Source organism: Typopeltis vanoorti, chromosome 2, assembly GCF_054136105.1.
Source record: "Typopeltis vanoorti isolate ZY-2024b chromosome 2, IOZ_Tvanoo_1.0, whole genome shotgun sequence".
Lineage (NCBI taxonomy): Eukaryota > Metazoa > Arthropoda > Arachnida > Uropygi > Thelyphonidae > Typopeltis > Typopeltis vanoorti.
This window is the reverse complement of record NC_143550.1, coordinates 65,529,729-65,551,732: the sequence shown is the minus strand read 5'-3', so window position 1 is coordinate 65,551,732 and position 22,004 is coordinate 65,529,729. Positions and strand designations below refer to the sequence as shown.

At 34.4% G+C, this 22,004-nt stretch overlaps 1 protein-coding gene across 1 annotated transcript in view; it reads right to left on the bottom strand.

Moving 5' to 3' along the window:
• Window positions 1-20,695, bottom strand: part of LOC150109122 (catalase-like) — a 58,986-nt gene extending 38,291 nt beyond the window's left edge. The window contains exons 1-4 of the mRNA XM_090405684.1: window positions 20,566-20,695; window positions 7,590-7,723; window positions 6,966-7,117; window positions 2,978-3,159 (exon numbers count right to left, since the gene is read on the bottom strand). Coding sequence (XP_090261810.1) covers window positions 2,978-3,159; window positions 6,966-7,117; window positions 7,590-7,723; window positions 20,566-20,622 — 525 coding nt within the window. The 5' untranslated portion in view covers window positions 20,623-20,695. The remainder of the gene's footprint in view (window positions 1-2,977; window positions 3,160-6,965; window positions 7,118-7,589; window positions 7,724-20,565) is intronic.
• Window positions 20,696-22,004: the final 1,309 nt, after the last annotated feature.

Genomic DNA, 22,004 nt, shown 5'->3' with positions numbered 1-22,004 from the left:
CAACAGTTTCCTTCATTCCATCCACCGATCGACCTCTATTCTTTGGAACAATCTCCCACATGTTTCTTAAAGAGTAGGAGGCTGAGTACAACCTCATACTCTTTAAGAAACATAACAGGTTATATTTTCTTCTTAATCAATTGCCCACACATGGCACTGTAGTGTTATAGGTCTTGTGAGCTTTCTTGTGTGGGATCAACATAAAAAAATCGGAAAGCCCTATTTCTGGATAGTATCACTCATTTTACAGAAATGTTTGAGCTATCCAAAAGGTGAGAACTCGATGTTTAACACAGCCGAAAGCTGGACATACGTTTTTTAATGTTTTATTTTATTTTGTAATGTTGCCTCTATTCACGAAATGCTATAAATCTAAGATACATCTGTATGTGTGTAGATTAAAATTAAGTTGTTCAAAAAACTTGAAAAGAATGGGTTTTCCTCAACACACTATCAGGTTGATAGACAACTTGTATAAGGAGCAAGAAGCCACAGTAAGAACAGGTGTTGGATTGACTGATTGGCTTCAGGTTGGAAAAGGAGTTAGACAAGGATGTTTACTTTCTCCTCACTTGTTTAGTATATATGAGGACATCATGCGTGATGCATTGGATGAGCTAAGGACAAGAATTACGATAGGAGGTAGATTGATCAGTAATCTGAGGTACGCTGATGATACAGTACTCCTTTGTAATGACATGGAAGAACTAGGACTAATTCTTGACAAAGTTAACAAGATCAGTAATAACAGAGGACTTCAACTCAATTCTAGCAAGACAAAGATCATTGTTCTCAAAGGAAAAACAAACAGAGAAGCTCTTGAGAAACAAGTGTACCTTAATGGAAAAAGAATTTAGGAAGTCAGCAAGTTTGAGTACCTGGGATCCATTATTAATGTGAAGAATTGCTGTTCAGAAGATGTCAGAAAAAGGTTAGAAATGGCTAAAACAACAGTCAGAGACCTGTCTAAAATCTGGAAGGATGGATCTATCTCCATGGGAACAAAGTTGAGGATTTTAGATGCAGTTGTTTTTCCAACAACGACTTATGGATGCGAGACTTGGAACCTAAAGAAGTCAGATAAGAAACGGATATCTGCTTTTGAGATGTGGTGTTACGGAAGGCTGTTGAGGATATCATATACTGAAAGGCATACAAATGAATGGGTGTTAGAAAAGATTAGTAGAACTTTAAGGCTCCTTAAGGATATTGACAGAAGAAAGTTAAAATATTTTGGACACATAGAAAGGATGGAAGGAGGACTTCTCAGAACAGTAATAGAAGGTAAAGTTCCTGGAAAAAGAGGCAGGGGTAGACCATCAATGAGATGGATGGATGGCGTGTGTGGAGTGACTGATCTTCAGAGAGTTGAGACTGCCAGAAAAGCAAACAACAGGACTACATGGCGAGGCCTGGTGTGGAACATCATCGAGCATTGGAGTGACCATACGGCATCTGTAGATGCACAGTGAACAATAGACAAAAAACTTGATCCAGAGAGCCAACACCATACTTTTTTATAACTTCAGGACTTCAAAAATGCAGAGGTGATTTCATGCTGGGCAATGAAAATCATCTACTACCAAATTACCCACAAATGATCCATGCCACAGAGGAACTAGAAACCGCAGCCCGCAAGTTCAATAGCGGAGCAAACGTATATGATTAAAAAAATATAATAAATGCTGTAATGCGTTTATTAGGCAAAAGGGGGTGGTGACTCCTTTTGCCTAAACTGACTTTTTGAAAGAGGGGTAGGAGACGGTCTCTATCATTTAAGCATTCACTGAAAGTGATCCCAAGCAATGAATCAAGGTTTTAAGAAGAAGAAGAAGAAAAGAAGTGGGAAAGAGAGAGAGGGGAGGGAGGGAGAGATACAGAGAGTATGGCAGACAGCTGCTGCTATCTCATGCCACTAAAGTTTAGCACACGTATTATTGTCTCTAACAGTGTGAGTTCCGTGGTTGATTTTTGAGATGCGAGATTAAAAACTTCAATTTCTTGGATTAAAAATCTTCCTTGCCTGTACCAAAGATTCACTAAAGGCTCCTCTTATAAAAGGTTGCTCTAATTGGTAACTAGAATTGAACATAGAACGGTATTTCTTTAAAATGCAAATTCCATTTCCACAGGGTATGATATATGATACATTGTATGATATATGATATATTTAACATACTGTATCATAATTTCATATTCCGGATGTGGATATGATCTCGGATTAACAATCCTCACGGTACCAAATGAACTATAGGTTTGCAAATAATAACCTTTCGTTGGCTGGAGCAAGATAAAAAATAACAGTTTATTTTACTTGCGTAGTTTACTACACTTCTGTTATTTTGTCTTTGATTTTTCATACAATTTTTGCTAGCTTACTCGGAATAAAAATCAAAAATCATCCTCTAATCCCAAAGGATATCTAATTTTTGAAGATAAATGTGCATCTGGGCTCTACCATTTAGCCATTCCTAATAGTGGGCTTAAATTATCAATGAATAATGGCTTTTAGGAGAAAGATTATGCAAACAATACCAATATTTCGTGGTCCTAAATATAACGAGTATCTATTATTGTTTGGAACAGTTGATTCTATGGTTCATTTTCTTGAGTCGAGGAATTAAAATTCCGAGGGTTCAAGGCGAAGAAAACTTATTTATCTGCGCCAAGCATCGAATAAGTCAGAAGTGTTAAAAAAAAGGCTTAAAAAGTTCTTCTAGTCGACGACTAGAATGGAACTTATAACAATCTTTCTTCTGCTAGTATAGAGCAATGGTAGCAAACACCATTTCCACAACACAAGCATCCTGTTATTCAGCATATATTACCATTATGACTTCTGACCAATAATATAACTAACCTAATAAATATGGCTATATTAATGTGACAAAATTACTAAATATTCAAATTTATAAAATCTAGGAATACTTAAAAATATATTTATTCAATGGGCAGATAACCAAACAAGTTCTCCTACCTTTAAATGGGTAACTGGATTTCTTTTTTGAGTATGTATGAAACTTGGAAATAAGAGAGGATCTCTGATAAAGAATATGGGAGTATTGTTACCCACTAAATCCCAGTTTCCTTCTTCTGTATAAAATTTAACAGCGAAACCTCGAGGATCTCGCACTGTATCTGCAGATCCACTTTCTCCTCCTGGCATATATCAGCGAGGTGGGGAAAAGAAAATAATTGTACACAAAATTACATTTGGATCGTAAAGATGATTAAAAATATAGTGCAATAGTATAAATGATATTTAACTTTTGAATATTAGTATCGAATCTCTTTTGTTTATTATAGAAGGTTATAACCCCATGGGCATTATCCTAGGATTTATTCTATCAGCACTTATGTCAGATCTCTCTCAGATATATATATATATATATATATATATATATATATATATATATATATATATATATATATATAAATGACTACTCTTACCTTGCTGACAGAAGTAGACAAGGAAAAGAGTGGACTTTGAAAAGGTTTAAAGGTGGTGCTCTTGGCATACTCAGTTGTATTCTAGCCCCCATCTTTTAATTTTTTTCTTTCTTTTACATCTACTAATGCATCGTTCTTTTTTAAACGCATTCATTTTGTAGAGCTGCAGTTTGCTTTGTTATTGACCAACAGTATTGAGTTATGCCTTTATAGTTGTCACCATTTATAAATGAAAAGCAATTAATTATTCACCCACTGCGGGAACTTCTAATTTCACATTTTGGAGTTGCATTGTACTGTCTTTAGTCTAGATAGTTCCCAAAATGGGTTTTATTACTGATGAAAAAAAATTATAAAAATCTAAAAGATTATCTTAAAATAGGAATCCCACTTTAGAAATTTTATAAATGATCAGGTAGTCATCACAAAAGATAAGAAACGAATTAAATAATTACATATCTCATCCCAGAGGATCCATGTTGTTTGTTGGAATGTCTGGATTCTAGAAATCACTGTTCTCTACTTACCGGAAGTAGCAGTTATAGTGTAATCGATGTAAGTAGTTATAGTGTAATACATTCCTAAATTCTCTGTATTTATATTAATGTAACAATCACCATTGCTTGTGGTTAAAATGATTTATTTGTATTACGAGGGGGGATAAATAAATCAAAGAAAATCTTCTGCAGAATCAACTTTCCAAAGATGACGTTATAACATTTCTAACTACAGATTCTCTTCCTTTAGCACAAAACTTTCTTGAATCTTAATGATTCGTTTGTTGTGTCTGCTTCTCTCCAAACTCTATAAATCAATTCATATTCTTTTACCTTCTGTCGTGAAAAATCTTTACTCGGTTCTGTCTTCGTCTTCTTCTTCCTTTCACGGTATTAAATCTACCGGCCTGTTCCGGCCATATACCATCTCTTTAAGGTTCTTGATATATTTCTTTTTCCTCGTGGTTGATAGTTTAGTATTATTTTTAGTACTCAATTAGGTGCTATTCTATTTGCATGTTGAATCCATTTGTTTCTATCATTATTTATTTGTGAAATTAGTTCTTGTTGTGGTTCTTATAAATTTAGTGTTAATATTTATTCCTGTTATTCTCATAAATTTCGTTTCTGCTGACGTTATTTTTCGTGGTTTCACTTCCTTATAATATAAGAGATAGAACTCTTTCTACTCAATCTCACATAATAGCAAGACCTTTTTCCATAATGATGTCAATTTTAATAACTCTAAAAATAGCTTCATTTTTTATTCTACACACTAAGATGTATTTGTTAAGCATCTTAAACGGTGGATTTAACAACCAGAATATCAGACGATCATCAGTATCTTCCTGATATACTTAATGTTTTCCTTAACAAATACCATACCTTTTTAAGTGAGATCGGGTTTGGTATGTCAGATCCTTTTGAGCGCCATTCCCTTTCGACTCTAAACTTCATCTCTTTAGGCACTTCTATAATGGTGTTTAAAGCAATGATCGCATAATTTTGACTGGCACTTTCTCTGAGTAGAACACACACACACACACACACACACACACACACACACACACACACACACACACACACACACACACACACACACACACACACACACACACACACACACACACACACACACACACACACACACACACACACAATGTAATATAAGCATTGTAATGCAATAGAGCACGTAGGAATAAATTACCTCCTGGTAGGGTTACTATTGGGAGGAAAATGCACATACACACACACGCGCGCGCGCGCACACGCACACACGCACACACGCGCACACGCACACACGCACACACGCGCACACACACACACACACACACATACACACACACACACACGTCAAGATCTTAATGTTACATCAGCAAAAGGGAAAAAATAAGATGTTAGTATCCTGCTGAGCCTCTCTCTGCTACTCCTACTAGAGTGATAATCTATATAAATCACCTCCATCGCCCTAAACAACGGTTCTGTGCTTCAATTAATCTAGCGCTAAAATGAACTCAAAAAAATCTTGATTGATGTTGATAATAAAAGGTTTGTGATCGATAAATTATTCTTGCTTTGAAAGTTAACAGATACGACTCTGCCTAGAATGGAAAAATTATTATTTACCATTCGACTATCGGTCTACTGCTCTCACTTTAATCAACCATCATTTTGTTTCGTTACTCTGAATGCTGTATCTATTTAATCAATACCAGTATGGAATTGGTCCCTCTTGGTCCACAAAGGATCAACAATGGTAGATTCCCCTTGCTTATACCACTCATACTTATCCAATGTTCTACGAAAAGGTTTGGAGAAACTTAAGCTACTCTTCTTAAAAAGTTCACTGCTTTTGATTACGCTTAGTAAAGGTTTTTTTTGCCTTTTGAAACTCTGTTTCTTTTCCAAGCTAAATACATATTATGATGGAGAGAACGGCTGTCTCTTTTCCTCCTATTAATGACAGTGTTACAAATACGTGTTGTTTCATCTTCCTTTTGTACATTACTAACCTCCAAATCTTATTCATATCACTGTGTTTGCATTTGAAACTTTCAGTGCTCATACATTTATATGCAATCTTTAGTTCTACTCAAGAGTTCCTTCTTTACAGAAAAAGGCTTTCGCTTTGTACAAATTCTAAATCCACCTTCTGTTTCAAATTGCCCGTTCAATTAATTGGATTCTTATTAGCTTAAAAAAATAAATTTTTCCCTTCATACCATATTAATTGTCATCACCTGATATGCTTATGCTATCATAATCCTTTTTGTTGGGTGTGGAGAGCATTAAGCCTTTGTCCGTAATGTGTACCGTAATTCCCCTTAAACCTAACTGTAACAGAATAATTAATCATTCAAGTTCCTGTAATCCAGCATTCACTAAGTCTGTGATATGCATATGTTCGTAGACCAGTTCTTCTGTTTTGTAGGGGGAAAAATACAATACTTTATTATTATGGCATTTTAATAATAAAATCTGATTTTTAAAAAAATGAGCAGTATAATCAATAGAGGTTGATTTTGTTTTATATATTATTTATTAGCACATTACAAACAAATATATTAATTAAAGAGAAGAGCTTTGCGATGTGCATGCGAAGATAATACCACAGTTACTTTGACCTTGGACAGTGCCTCGTTCATTCTCTGTAGAACAAGCACATGTTGAACGTACGCCCTTTACTTATCGCAGTCATAAACTCAGTTTAAAGTTTAGAGTTTCATAAAACTATATGATAGTGATTGGATTGGACTACACTGAAATGCACTCAATCAACTGAGTGGATGCTGACACTTTTATCTATGCTTATCTTTGTATTTATTCTCAAGATTTAATCACTAAAAAAGACTTAAAACTATAACAAAAAATGATAAATACATCAAATGGTCTTGAAACAATACGGTATAGCGTTTTCATTGATTTAACTCTTGTACAACTATTTCTAAAGCTGTATAATAGTTAAACATATAAAGGTCTGTTTAAATAATGTTATCCCATCCTGCAATAAATACTCACCAACAGTAGAAAATCGAATAGCAACTGGTGTACGTTTTCCAATTTCACTGAAAACCTTTGCTTTGCAATATTTTGTTATATCGTGAGTAACTTCAAAGTATCCAAAAGCTCCTGCTCCCTTTGCATGTACCACTCTTTCTGGAATACGTTCTCTATATTTAGTAAAATGACATTATTGTTTTTAAACAGAAAGAACAAAATAGTTGAATACAAAATGTAATCAGAAGTGCTACGTTTATATTCACATATTCAATGGTATTAACATGATATTTACAGTGCATGATATAGGTACAAATATCTATGTTGAAGGAACAAACGAAAAACTCACTCTGATCAAATACTGTAGTTGTAGTTCATATAGTTCATATAGTCTGACTTTCAATATGAGAGAGTATGTGTATGGAACAATGTTTCTGATCAATCTGACCAGTGATCCCACCAGAAGCTTACATAATACAGATAGAATTACATTCTCAATTAAGTTCGGTGGTCAATTGCAACAAATATTCTCTCAGTTTTATGGACAAGAACACAAGATTCCACTTGAGATTAATACAATTTTCTTATGGCATTAAAATCAAACTGAATGTTTCATGTAGTTCTTCATAGCAAACTAGTTCTTACCTATCGAAATGGGCCATTTCATCTAAGTACACCACATCTTGAAGTAACATTGGTCCCCTAGGTCCTGCTGTTAAAGAGTTAAGCTTGTCCCCAAGAGGACATCCTGTGGCTGTTGTTATAAGATTAGGAGCATGCTACAGATAAATAATATTTGTTTTATTACCATCAAACAAGTAAGCTGAGACAGTATTTATATAAACGCTGTCAAAAATGCAAACATAAAGTTTTAAATATCTATTCTGTTATTTTTAGGATTTTTTTAAGTATGAAAAAATCCTCTAACGCTTTTTTATTCCTCAAACAATTCCTCAATTTAGTCATATCCATCCTCAGTTTTTAAATGCACTGAGGAGAGAGAACACCTCAAATACCTATCAAATCTCCTATCCCTAAACTTTAACTGGCATATTATTATCTGAAATAGTGTTCTGAGTTGAGAAGTTAAAGCCCAAATTTCAGGAGGGATAAAAGCCTTCTTTTTCATGCTAAAGATTGATTAACCATGGAACTGGATGGGGGGAAAAAATTATCTAGGAAAACGGGTTCTTTTAGTAGGCGACCAGAATCGCAACTTATAACGGTTTTCTTCTGTTGGCACAGTCTTATGGAATAGGAAGCGTTGCCTCAAGGATAGATGGACGCCGTTATAAATTAAGTTAATTTTTATAATTTAAATATTTTAGATTAATTAAAATGTCACTTCTAAATATAAACTTCGGTTTTTAAGAAAAAAAATCGAAACAGTTGTAACATAAAAATTAGCAATAAAAAAAAACACCTAAAACTATGAAAATTGGCAGGAACATAGAAAACTTCAACTGCAGTCTCAGTGGAGAATCTATACAGCATGTAAAATATTTCAGCTATTTAGGCACAGGTTTTAGTGAATATTTCAAATTAATGGAAATAGACAACAGAATAAGCAAAGCTGGTATGGTGTGGAGCCAGTTGAATAAATTTATATGAAATAAGAGTGGAATTAGTCAAAACTTTAAACTAGCAGATACAACACAGTGGATATGAGATTTGGTTAGAAATAAAGCACTTGATCAAAGATTTGAGACAACAGCAACTGCAGTCTCAGTGGAGAATCTATACAGCATGTAAAATATTTCAGCTATTTAGGCACAGGTTTTAGTGAATATTTCAAATTAATGGAAATAGACAACAGAATAAGCAAAGCTGGTATGGTGTGGAGCCAGTTGAATAAATTTATATGAAATAAGAGTGGAATTAGTCAAAACTTTAAACTAGCAGATACAACACAGTGGATATGAGATTTGGTTAGAAATAAAGCACTTGATCAAAGATTTGAGACAACAGCAACTGCAGTCTCAGTGGAGAATCTATACAGCATGTAAAATATTTCAGCTATTTAGGCACAGGTTTTAGTGAATATTTCAAATTAATGGAAATAGACAACAGAATAAGCAAAGCTGGTATGGTGTGGAGCCAGTTGAATAAATTTATATGAAATAAGAGTGGAATTAGTCAAAACTTTAAACTAGCAGATACAACACAGTGGATATGAGATTTGGTTAGAAATAAAGCACTTGATCAAAGATTTGAGACAACAGATATGAGAGTTTGAGGAAGATTAGGGGAGCGAAGAGATGGCAAATGGCAGAATCATATTAAAAACGAAGATATTGGGATGGAGCTTGAGATTGTTAGCATTCTAAGATGGTATGGCTACTTTAACAGAATGGGAAAAGTTAGCAGAACAGGTTAGAAGTACCTTAGAAGACTGAAATGTTAGATATGACAACATCGGAGTGCGGACAAGTAATAGAGTGATTTTGGGAGAAATTGTTCATTGGAAATTAGTGACAATGTAAACCTAATCATGTAGTACTGTCATAATAGTCTGTACGCATATTGAGGGCACATCAGGAAATTGATGATGATGTTGCGTTTTAAAATTAATTTAAACCATTGAATTCCACAATATGTTAAACATTCACTCACGATATTTCTAAAACGCAAAAATTAAATCCTACTTGATATGATAATCATATTTGTTAGTGCATATTACCTATCACTATTTGGAACAACGCCAGCGATTATACTATAAGCTCTTATCTAACGTATCGCGCTATTCAGTCTCAAAGTTCTTCGATTTTAGGATTGCTCAATCAAGTTGCATTTGTTACTTGATTTTTTTGAATTCATCGCGCTGAACTTAAATTATTATTTAGCGAATTAAATTTTAAAAATTAAATAAATTATGCCATGAATTTATGATTTATAATTCATAATTATGAATTTTTGATGCAGTCAAAAATGCAATAAAATCAATGATGCAGTCATCCAATAAAGCGGAAAAATCCGTCAACAGTATTCAGGAATTATTTCACACACTTATAATTTTAGTAGTTGTGTAAAATCCGTTTAAATAATCAAATGTTTCCTTCATCTAAATATTTTTCAATTTTCCGATTATGTTAATGATGAGGAAACATCGGACGTTTTCTCATTGAGAGTTTTATTAAAAAGCAATTCCTAGTATCGAAATAACACCAAACACCAAGTTTTAAATAATGCCTAAAAATTCCCTATTGAGATCGCCTATAACTGCGGAATGAAGTATATTACTTCCAAGGAGTCCAAGGACACATCGTGGAAGGACACTCCACTCCACACAAACCTCTCTCTCTCTCTCTCCAATACTTAATCCTTCACTACATAACGGTATTAACCATGATCAACGCACAACGCCATCTACCGCCGCCCATCAATAATATTTTTTTTTAGCTGTAAATTATGTGAATTTTGTGGCTAATTTGCCTGAATGTGGGATAAAAATCTTGAGTTTAGGTGATAAAAACCATACTAGCCCCATATGAGATCGGCTAGCTTATTTTAAATTGAAATAAATCTGAATTTTTGATGCAGTCAAATCAATGATGTAATCATCCAATAAAGCGGAAAAATCGGTCAACAGTATTCACGAATTATTTCACACACTTATAATTTTAGTAGCTGTGTTAAATCCGTTTAAATAATCAAATGTTTCCTGCATCTAAATATTTTTCAATTTTCCGATAATGTTAATGATGAGGAGTTGCGGGGCTGACAAGACTCGACAGAGTCAGGAGCTCTGCAATTCGGGAAACCCCTCAATACTCAACCGCTGCTTCTCCGTGTTGAGAGATCACAGTTACGTTGGTACGGGCACCTGGTCAGAATGCCACAAGAGAGGCCTCTTTGCCAAGCCAGAGCCTCCCACCTCTGGCTTGGCAAAGAGGGCCCTCAGCAGGCCCTCTTTGGCAAGCCAGAGGGTGGGAGGCCGCGTGGAGGGCCAAGGACTGGCTGGATAGATTATATCCAAAATCTTGGGTGGACACGTTTGGGAATCCCACCAGAACACCTGAGCTTGGTGGCAGAGGATTGTGACCATTGGAAGTTCCTCTTGCAGCTGTTGCCCCCACAACCCAATTAGGAAAGGTGGGCCTTGAAGATGTATGTATGTATGTATGTTAATGATAAGGAAACATCGGACGTTTTCTCGTTGAGAGTTTTATTAAAAAGCAATTCCTAGTATCGAAATAACACCAAACACCAAGTTTTAAATAATGCCTAAAAATTCCCTATTGAGATAGCCTATAACTGCAGAATTGCAGAATGAAGTATACTACTTCCAAGGAGTCCAGGACTCATCGTGGAAGGACAATCCACTCCACACACAAACCTCTCTCTCTCTCTCTCTCTCTCTCTCTCTCTCTCTCTCTCCAATACTTAATCCTTCATCTACGTAACGGTATTAACCATGATCAACGCACAACGCCATCTACCGCCGCCCATCAACAGTATTTTTTGGCTGTAAATTATGTGAATTTTGTGGCCAATTTGCCTGAATGTATGATAAAAATCTTGAGTTTAGGTGATAAAAACCACACTAGCCCTATATGAGATCGGCTAGTTTATTTTAAATTGAAAAGAGTCCATATAAATTCCAATCGAAGAGGCATTGTCTATTGGTTCTTCCAATCACGCTAAGGAGCTACTGTGAAACTATCGCCTTAAGTAATAAAAATTGTGCAAGAATTATTTTGTGTCGTTGTTTTTTTCGAGAAATTTACACAAATAAATAAGTAATAATTATTATTACTTATTTATTTGTGTAAATTTCTGCGAAAAAACAGCGACACAAATAAGCAACCTCTTCGTCGTATTAATCACTAAACTTGTAAATAACAATATCCACTCTGACAATTCCAATTAATCAAGAATTTGTACTTCTTTCCTCTCTTCGCACCTTCCCAATGTTTACCAATGTTGTACAACTAATCACAGTACTTTATTTTAATTTTTGCGTTCCTGGTAAAAGCTAGATATATTCATAAAAGAATGAATTTCAGATATAATAATAGGATGTGTTCATAAACACCTGACCGATTACAAATATTATATCTCTAAAGGAATAATAAACAATCTATCGCTGTTTGGATGAAACAGATATGAAATTTTTGTTCCAAGTGTTGTTGTACAGAAAGTTACACTGATTCCATTTATACACCTCTAGCAGCATGGCAGCTGTCCAAACCGAGTATAAGAATTCTCGCAAGGTCGTACATGACACATCCGCATTTGTGATAAAAAAAAAAAAAAACACGTTCCTTGACAATCTGTCCACTCCAAACTCTGGTAAGGAAAGTCGAAAGAAATGGAGGCCAAGGGATTGGTCTTTTCTCCAGGACTTTTTTTTTTTTTTTTTTTTTTTTTGAGGCTTTACTCGAGGACGCCAAACTATTGCTGAAAGACGACTTGCTACTTTAGAGGAAATTTGTCATGTGACGTTTGATTAGTTTCTACTTAGTCGTTACTACGTTCTCACGGTAAAGAATTTGTAATGATTTACTATGTGGTTTTTAGCCAGAAATGACTTAACTTCTAGCATTTTGATGAAGCTGCATAAATCCGAATTCATCAAAACAACAAAAGGAAACGAAATTTAAAGATATATTCTAATGTGTGGTGAAAAGTATTATGCTGAGATAGATGAAGTAAATTATGTCTTTAAAATGAGATTGCCAAAAGAGGGTGATGATACAACAAGATAAAAACATTATGGCAGATTGGGCGTTGCATGGTTAAACAAGACCTCATTGTTTTCATCAGAGAACCAGGAAGAACAGTGAAAAGTTAGCTACTGGAACAAACTCAAACTCAACATCAACACCATCATCGTAAGAAGTATCGACAGAAAAGAAGTGAACAGGCAGAAGAATTGGAGAAGTACTACATCGACATAACTGGTGTTACCGAAACAAAGGAACAGGAAAGAGAAAAACAGAAGAGATTATCCTAAATAACACCTACAAGATGTCATATTCAAACAATAATGATCAGAGAACGGAAGGGGATAAATTTCATGAATGGTAGGCTATATCAAGTAGAGTGTTATGATAAAAACTTCTTCGAGTCATTAGAGAAACCAACCCGACATAAACAAAAAGCAAAAATTGGTCCTTGTTAGAGATCTAAATAAAAGAATAGGTAATGAACCGCAGATGCATAGAAATGTGTGGAGATAATTTGTAGAAAAGAGCACAGTTAACGATAATGATAAATACCTGCTAGATTTCTGATCAGAACATCAGCTTATCATTATTAATATGATAATCCAACATAAAGATGTGCAAAAATTTTCCATGGAAAGAAGAAACCTGAAATAAGGAAAGTCGCATTCACTATGCCAGGGTTTTTCAAATTGTGTTCCGCGGAAAGTGAATAAGTGTTCCGTGAAAAATTATCCAAATGAATATTAATATGAGCCTGGAATGGTTTTAAATGCTACGACTGTAACCAAGGTGTTCCGTGAAAAATTTCATGATTTGTGAAGTGTTCCGTCGTAGGAAAAATTTGGGAAACGCTGCACTATGCTATTGTTGATATGATATCGTCACACATGTTCAGAATACAGCAGTATAAAAAGGATATAAAATAGTGAGTGATCACTATCTAGTTTTCAACAGGATAAAAAATGAATATCACATTGAAAAGAAAAATACGCAAGGAAGTTTTGAAAATCGACAAAGTCTAGCAGCTTTCAGAGGTGAACTGCAGACACAAATATAGAAATGTTATTGAAGAAAAAGTGAAAAAAGCATTTGAAAACGAGAACCACGGGATGGTGACCAAGTTACAGACTCACGAAAAAACCATTGATTGATTCAGTCAGAGAGATATGTATTGAAGTTGTCCTCAAGGGTAGAGAATTCAGAACTTCATGGTGAAATCAGGAGGTTAAAGAGGTGCTCATGGGAAAAAAAAAATAAAGCATATTAAAATTTCCTGGCTAATAAGTTAGCATCTGAGAGAATACATAAAAAAATGTAACAAAGCAAAGAACTGTGTAAAACTTGCTAAACAAAGTCATAGGAAGATTTTGATTAGAATATAGAAGACAATTATGAGGAAAATGGGAAAATGTTCTGGAGGCCTTTTTAAAAAGCTTAGAAATGGAGGGAAGAATACTGTAAAAGGAATCGAAGATGATATAGGTGATATGAAAACTGGAGATAAAGATATTCTAGATATCCAGGGTTGAAAAAGACCTTTAAATGGCACAAGCAGTGGCAGAACTGCTAGAAAATATTCAAAACGAATGTAAACACGAGTACCTATGAATACTTCACTTGGAAAAAAGCTATCAAAAGACTGAAATGTGGAAAGGCAGCAGAGTAGATGACATTCGGACAGAAATGCGCAAACATGGACGTACGAAAGTTTTACGATGGCCACACTGAATAATTCAGAAGGTTAAATTCCGGATGACTGTAGCAGAGCTCTTAAAAGTGCTCATTTATATATATAAAAAAAAAAAAGTAAGTAAAACTGAATGTGAGAATTATAAGAAATTTTCTACTGATTGTTCAAGTCATATTAATGCAAACATACTTGAGAAGAAGTTAAGAAAATTCTGGAAAGGATATTGAAAAGAACAAGCTGAGTTCAGGTCAGACAGAGGTAACGGTGTCAGATTTTCACTTTAATTCAAATACAGTAGTTGAGAAATCAAGGGAGTATATGAGGAATCTGGAATAAATTTCTGTACATTTAGAAAAGGTATGCGAGAAGGTGTGAAGAGAAAAGCTATTCAAAATGGTAAAATTATATGTAATAAATAAGACATTCTTCAGGACAATACATACATAGTCAATGTTTAAAACTGTAATTCAGTAGTTAAAATTGAAGGTAATAGAGGAAGACGTTTTGATGTAAAATAAGGTGTAAGACAGGGGTACACACTATTTTACTGCTATTCAGTATCTATATAGATCACATTATGATGGAAGACGGCATTAAACCTGATATCAAAATTCGAGATATCAATACCAGCTATCTACTTCATGCAGATGATGTTATATTATTAAAACTAAATCTCTGTATGATTCCTTAACTAAATTGAATACCTGCTGTAACAAATTTAGCATGAAAATCAAATAAACATTAACACTGGAAATTCTCCTAACAGAAGAACTATAGAACAAGTAAAACATTTCAGCTACTTAGACAAAATTTTATTAAAGATGGCAAATTAAATATGGAAATAGACAACAAAATTAGCAAAGCTGGTATGGTATGAAGTCAGTTTTATAAATTTATATGGAATAAGAAAGAAATTAATCAAAATACTAAACTACCTGTATACAAGACAGTGTTCAAATCAGTTTTAACTTATGGATCTGAGAGAGGGGTTAGAAATGAAACAGCTGCTGAAAGACTAGATACCACAGACATGAAAGTTCTGATTTAGTGAGCAGAGCTCATCTAAGCTTACAGTTAAACCGAATGGGAGAGACAAGGGTAGAAAATGCAGGCTTTAATGAAAGCAAGGGGGAAAAAATGAACAGAGTTAGATTATGGTCTGGGTGTAGAAGACCTATTAGGAAGATTGTCGGCAGGAAGTTAGTAACAACGCAAACTTTTCATGTAGTGCTCTCACGGTATGCTATACACCCTCCCGCCTTGAGGGTACATATCAGGAATTCAATGATGATAATGATGATGAAATACGCATTCTTCATGTCTTCTTATCTGTTTTGCGGAGAAGGAAACCTGATTTTCCACCCAAAGAAAACTCGGTTTCCTTATCGCTGTTAGGTGAAAAGCAGCACTTATAAATGTGCCTCTATCTTCCATCAGAGATTATATTCAAACAAAACAATATATATTGCTCTCCTTCCCCATTTCACTATCCCTATTATAATGCGTGACACGTATTTCCGTCTTTCGTTATAGAAATGTATCACAACTTTCAAAAAAAAAAAAAAAAAGTTACCACTTTACGTATAAAGTGTAGACTGTTAAGATAACTGGATCACCATTTTTTGTTTACGTAAGATCTCTTTAATAACTGGTCACTTCTATAGAACTAGGATGGGGGAGGGGAAAGCAGCCCAGTTAACCAGCGCGTCAGAGCTGTAACTAGGGCAGGTGTTTCATAAATTTATTGAATTTCCTGTTCGGATCGTCATGAACAAATTTCAGCGATCTTCTTTTACTTTTCATAGTGTTCCTCATAACTAACTCTCAGAGCTCTTGGTTTCCTTGCCTTTTCTCCGCACTGTGGGATTTGGTAGTTAATTGCTGTGCGCTAGGAATATATCCCAGTTCTAATGCGAACTTAAGCTTTTTATAACCTAATACTATGTACGCTATCATCACCGTGTTCTGACTCAGTCGCGACATCTAGTGTCGACCTCATTAGACTAATTCCGTTATTTCATGCAAGGAAAAAAATGAAATTCATGCAAGGAAGAGAAATGACTCAACAAGAGACTGTTTAATAGACTGGAGTACAGCTGGGTGTAGACAGATTTTAAGTTGAGAAATTTATGCTTCCACAACTACTGACCGTAGAGGCATGTTCTCCTTATGAATTTGGGAGGTCAGTAAAGATGGGAGATAAGGACGATGACGGAGGACGTGTCCTCGTGGAGTAGTTAGTTGATCTTATTGTATTGTACTAATTATCTGGGTAGAGATTATCTCAACATTCTCTTTATTGGGTAACTATTACAGAACTATTCCGTGAATTCTTTTCCAGTGATTTTTCGGCGTGAGATTGTATGTTCGCGCCTGGCTGTATTACTATGAAACTACTTTTTGCTCATTTTAAATTGGCTCTCACTACTCGTATGTGAGAGCCAGTTTAAAATGTATGTGCAGAGATTTTACTTTCCCTAATGGCGAATTCATTTCAGCCAAAGCGATATACAGTTTAACTTTAACATTTTTTTCGATCCCAAAGAGAACAGCGAAGTGCTCTTTTAATCCAAGCTTTTGAAAATCGGTCTCCACCTCTTACTATCACGAGGTCAAGTTCATTTTTCACTAGATTCTAGATAAGAGAGAAAGAAAAAGTTCGGGAAGGTCTGACAGGAGATCTTCAGTTGTTTGCTAATGATGCAAAGAGAAGCAGGGCTACCAGTGATGCTACTGATATACTGCATTTACAAGATGATTTGAATAGGCTGAAATATAGGCAAATGATCATTATTATTACATGACACCTTCAGGGAGCCCACTGACTCATCGAGGCAGGGTACCTACCCTACAACTCTCTGCCTCCACTCAATTCATCAACTAACTACAGCCATCATCTACAGCAACGCCAACACAATCACAAACATCCATGCTCGTGGTGGGATTCGAACCCGCAGCCTTTTGGCTAGCGGATACGCTAAACACTCGGCCAACTAGGCCAGCCATCATGGCTATCAGTTCAGTGTTAGTGAATGTAAAGTTATGCAATTTGGCGTGATGAGATATCCAGCTGCATATTATATTGGTGTGGGATTATGCTTGGAGTAACTGACGAGACCAGAAAGCTATGATAGATAAACAATTGAAGTTCAAGGGTCACATAGCAAAAATTGCAAATACATCCCAGAGGATAATTGCAACGTTAAAACGAACATAGACATGTAAGGATAAGGAAGTTATTTTGCCTCCTCATAAGGACTACTGTGAGCAGATTTGATCTCCTGAGCTACAAAGAAGAGTTACAGAGATTATATCTGGATTATGGAATGTAATTACGATAGACTGTGTGTGTGTGTGTGTGTGTGTGTGTGTGTGTGTGTGTGTGTGTGTGTGTGTGTGTGTGTGTGTGTGTGTGTGTGTGTGTGTGTGTGTGTGTGTGTGTGTGTGTGTGTGTGTGTGTGTGTGTGTGTGTGTGTGTGTGTGTGTGTGAACTGCAGACAGTAGCAAACAGAAAAAAGAGGAGTGATATGATAGAAGTCTATAAACCTTTATGAGGGCTTACAGGATAATCCATTTGGGTCCCTAGTTTAAAATTCCATTTCATTAATTTGAGAAGGAGTTGCTTTGGAGTCGATAATTTCTATATTAGAGTGATAGGTGAAAGGGGGGGGGGAATAACTCCCAAAAGGCAATAAAAATATTTTTATTGCCTTTTGGGAGTTATTTTTAAAAATTAACTTTTTTTTTTTTTTTTTTTTTTTTGCAAATATTCAAGTCTAACATCAGAATCATTATAATATTTTATAAAGATGACTGTTTTTTCTTTCATGTTTGAATGAGGAAATTATTTGAATAATGCATGTACATTTTGTTGTGCATGGTTTACCTCGTACTTCATTTCTCAATAATAAAGGAGGAAAATACTGAGGCTTTGGCACGTCTAGGATCCTAAAATATTGTCTATTCATTCTCAGCAAATAACACCTTTATAAAATTGGTGCATGTTTATAAAATAAGTAAGGGGGATGTTACCGTGTCTGTGGAAACATGTGAGCGTGATAACAAAGCTTCGTTCCTACTCAATCAAATATACGTCAGTCAAAGAATCAAAAAAAAAAAAAAAAACCAGATGATCTGCACAACTAAAGTGTTTTATTTTATTATACATAGAGAGATATGTTTCTCTAACGTTGTCTGATACAGTCAAAAATTACCAGCTTGTATATCCAGTCTCTCTCTCTTTCTCTGACGTAACGACTTTTATCTGCTATTCCATGTTGTCCTCTTCGAAGTAATTCTCTTGAGACCTGATTTATACTGAGCATAGCATTAGCGCCACTATTGAAAACACACGTGCAGAAGATTTACATTAGTCATCTAATGAGTAAGGAATGAGCAGAACGACACTTATTTTTGCTCAGACAATTCTGTACAAGCGGAGTGAACAATAAAATTGTTGCTGTAATATTAAAACTATCTTCTCCATTTATTTCAATGGGTGCATAAATTACAGCTTGGAAATATGACCGGTGAATATCCTGATTACCAATCTGGCAGATATGAAATTTCTATTTGCCTCTCAAAGCAAATGAAAAATAAATAAATTAATTAAAATAAAATAAATAGCGAAAATTTTTTTCTTCTTCTACAAATGCGTTTCTCATAATGGGTAATCATCTATTTAGATTCATCACTTTTTATTGGTTGGAACGCATGGTATTTTTTAAAATCACACCTCATATCATTTACGTGTAGTGTACACGGATTCACTTCAAAAGTGCATCCGTGTATATCCAATAACATAATATTACGTACGTTAATTTATAGTTAAAAAAATATAAAAATGGCAGACATGTGACAATTGATTTCATTTAAAATTAATATTTTATTTTAATTGCATTGTACACCTTAAATTTACATAAATTTACTTATTTATCTTTATTGTTATTATTAATTGACTTTAACCACTCTACTACTCTCTACCACAACTGCACACACACACACACACACACACACACACACACACACACACACACACACAGATTGACCTATAATTCGAAGCTTGGTCGTATTACCTTCCTTACGAAGCGGAACACTTTTGCCTTCTTTAGCACAGTGCAAGACTCATGTTAAAAATGAATGTCAAAGCTTTTATTAACTCCCTTCAAGTTGACTCAATTCCTCATATACTTCCTGCTCACTCAGCAATATCTTTATGAAATACTCATTAAACATCTTAACTATATCCTCTGCAGTGGTTATCATTGTACCATTTTTCACCAACGAACGTCATCCTTCATAATCAGTCTTTCTTCTACTGGCCACGTATCGAAAAAAACACTGCTTATAGTGCACTTTTGTTAGGCAATTGCATTCATGCAAATTACTTCCATAATTTTATTATTATTATTATTATTATTATTATTATTATTATTATTATTATTATTATATGCAGGGCATAGACAGCATATGCATAAAACTAAATGTATGATATTGACTGTTCCGTTCGCAAAAATTTTATTATTTAACTGGTTAAGAAAAAGGTATGCTACTTTACTATTCCTATTACATTTTTATTTGCATAATCTATTTAATCGCATTTTCCGTGAGATACTTAATTATGTGAAAATAATACATTCTCAAGTAGCCTGTCTTAATGGAATTACTCTAGAAATGATATTGAGGGGGGGGGGGGTTTGTTTGTTTTTTCTACAGAAGGAAAAAAATAAATAAAGATTTATAAATTTTGGAGTGTTCTGAAATTTCTATTTCATGTGACTCCTATTAAATTGCGAATATAAATAATTACAGCAAGACCACAATATTAAGGAACACCCTTTACATAGTCAAAAGGAAGAGACCTACCTTAGAAATATCTAGAATTTCTTGGCATAACAAATGTAAGTGAACATAAAAACTTGTATAATATCAGTAAAGTAAATCGTAGATAAAATGCCGAGGAACGAACGGTTTATAACCGGAAATAATACTTTTTTTTAGTTCACACACAACACATACACATATATATTCATACATTTTATATATTATCTATTTATCAAGTTTTTACTTTTCCATTTCCTATTATAAACAGTTAATTCACACCCTGTGTTCTTTATTCAATTTGTCAGTAATATGCTTTTATACATACAAAAAAAAAAAAAAAAGTAGAAAATTTTGGGGTGTTGTGAGGAGGAATGCGTCACTTTAAGTACAGTCTACTTTACAGATACTATTTGAATTAAGTTATTCTTTTATTACTTACATGACAGGTCTTCTTAAATTCGCTAAGTTGTTCAGCGGCGTAATTTCGCATAGCCATCTTTTCACTTCCTAATTCAAAATTTGTAGTCAACAAGCATAAACAGAAACATTGACAAAGTTGTTTGTAAATAAAAGTGCTGCGAACACTACCGCAACCTTAGTGATCAACGTGTTTCTCACAAGTTGACAGCTATTTCATTCAGTCAAGCAGTTTGTTTTACTTCCGTTACGAAATGCGGCTTCAGGTACACTATTACTACATAAAAGCGGTAAAACATAAAAAGCCTTGAGTGACCAGTTTCGTATTATGCGTCAAGGTCAAAAATTTCAACTATTGCGTATGTGACTATTCGGCCACATAAAATGGAACAAAGCAAGATGACAGATGATAATTATTTGCACGTTTGCATCATGACAAATGCAGACGATGAGAATATTGAAATTATCTAAAAGACAAAACAGAAAATTTACAGGTTGTAAATATCATCAAGTTAATAATAAAGTGAATGAGGGAGAAACGGGTTGCAGTTATAAAACAACAATAATTTTCGTTCCGATATTTAAGCAGAAGTTTATGTTAGTTGGTTCCAAAAAAGGCCACGTAAGCAGGACGTCCAACAATTCAACCAACCAGTTTGATATACCCTGAGGTAGCGACCCGAATAGGGCTGTAGCTGTATTGTGAGAGGAGATAAGTGAAGTTGCAAGCAGTCACTCGGGTATCCAGAATTTTTTAGGATGGAGAATGCTAATTTTATGAACTACTTATTAAGAATTTGCTTTCATAATAAGTAGAACTAATATAAAAATATAATTTAATATTGAAGTATTTGTAAGGATTAAATATGAGATGCTGAAGCATCCTCCTTAGTTCCTGAATAATATATCCCTCAAAACAAAATTTTGATGAAAATTATATATATATATATATATAATGATTATCTAAATTAGAACGGTGAACACATTGGCATTGCTATAATGTGTTTATATATAAAATATGTAAGTAAAAAAATAAAAATGAAGAAAGATAAAATGAAAAGAGGTAAAAGGGATACTTTTAAAATGAAAGTGATGGAGAAGAAGTTGAGTGTGAATATACAACATGCTTATGCAGCAGCCATGATTACTGAGTATGTGGGTCATTTGGCATACGTTTTTTCTTTTTTCTCTTCTTCTTCTTCTTCTTCTATTTTTGTTCTTTCCTCTATTATTTGGTCTCAGACTGTATCTTTGAGAATTGGATTCTCCTCCTTATAAAATCGACTTATTAATTCCTATTAATAATTTCCTTACTATTCATAAGTTGCTTTGGCATCCAGTCTGACAAATGTTTCTGTACTCAAGATTGTCAGAAATTATCCTGTACACAACTTTCAGTGGATGTTGAACTCTTAGGCAATATCATGCCTGCAATTAGTACACGATATTGTGAATTGATCT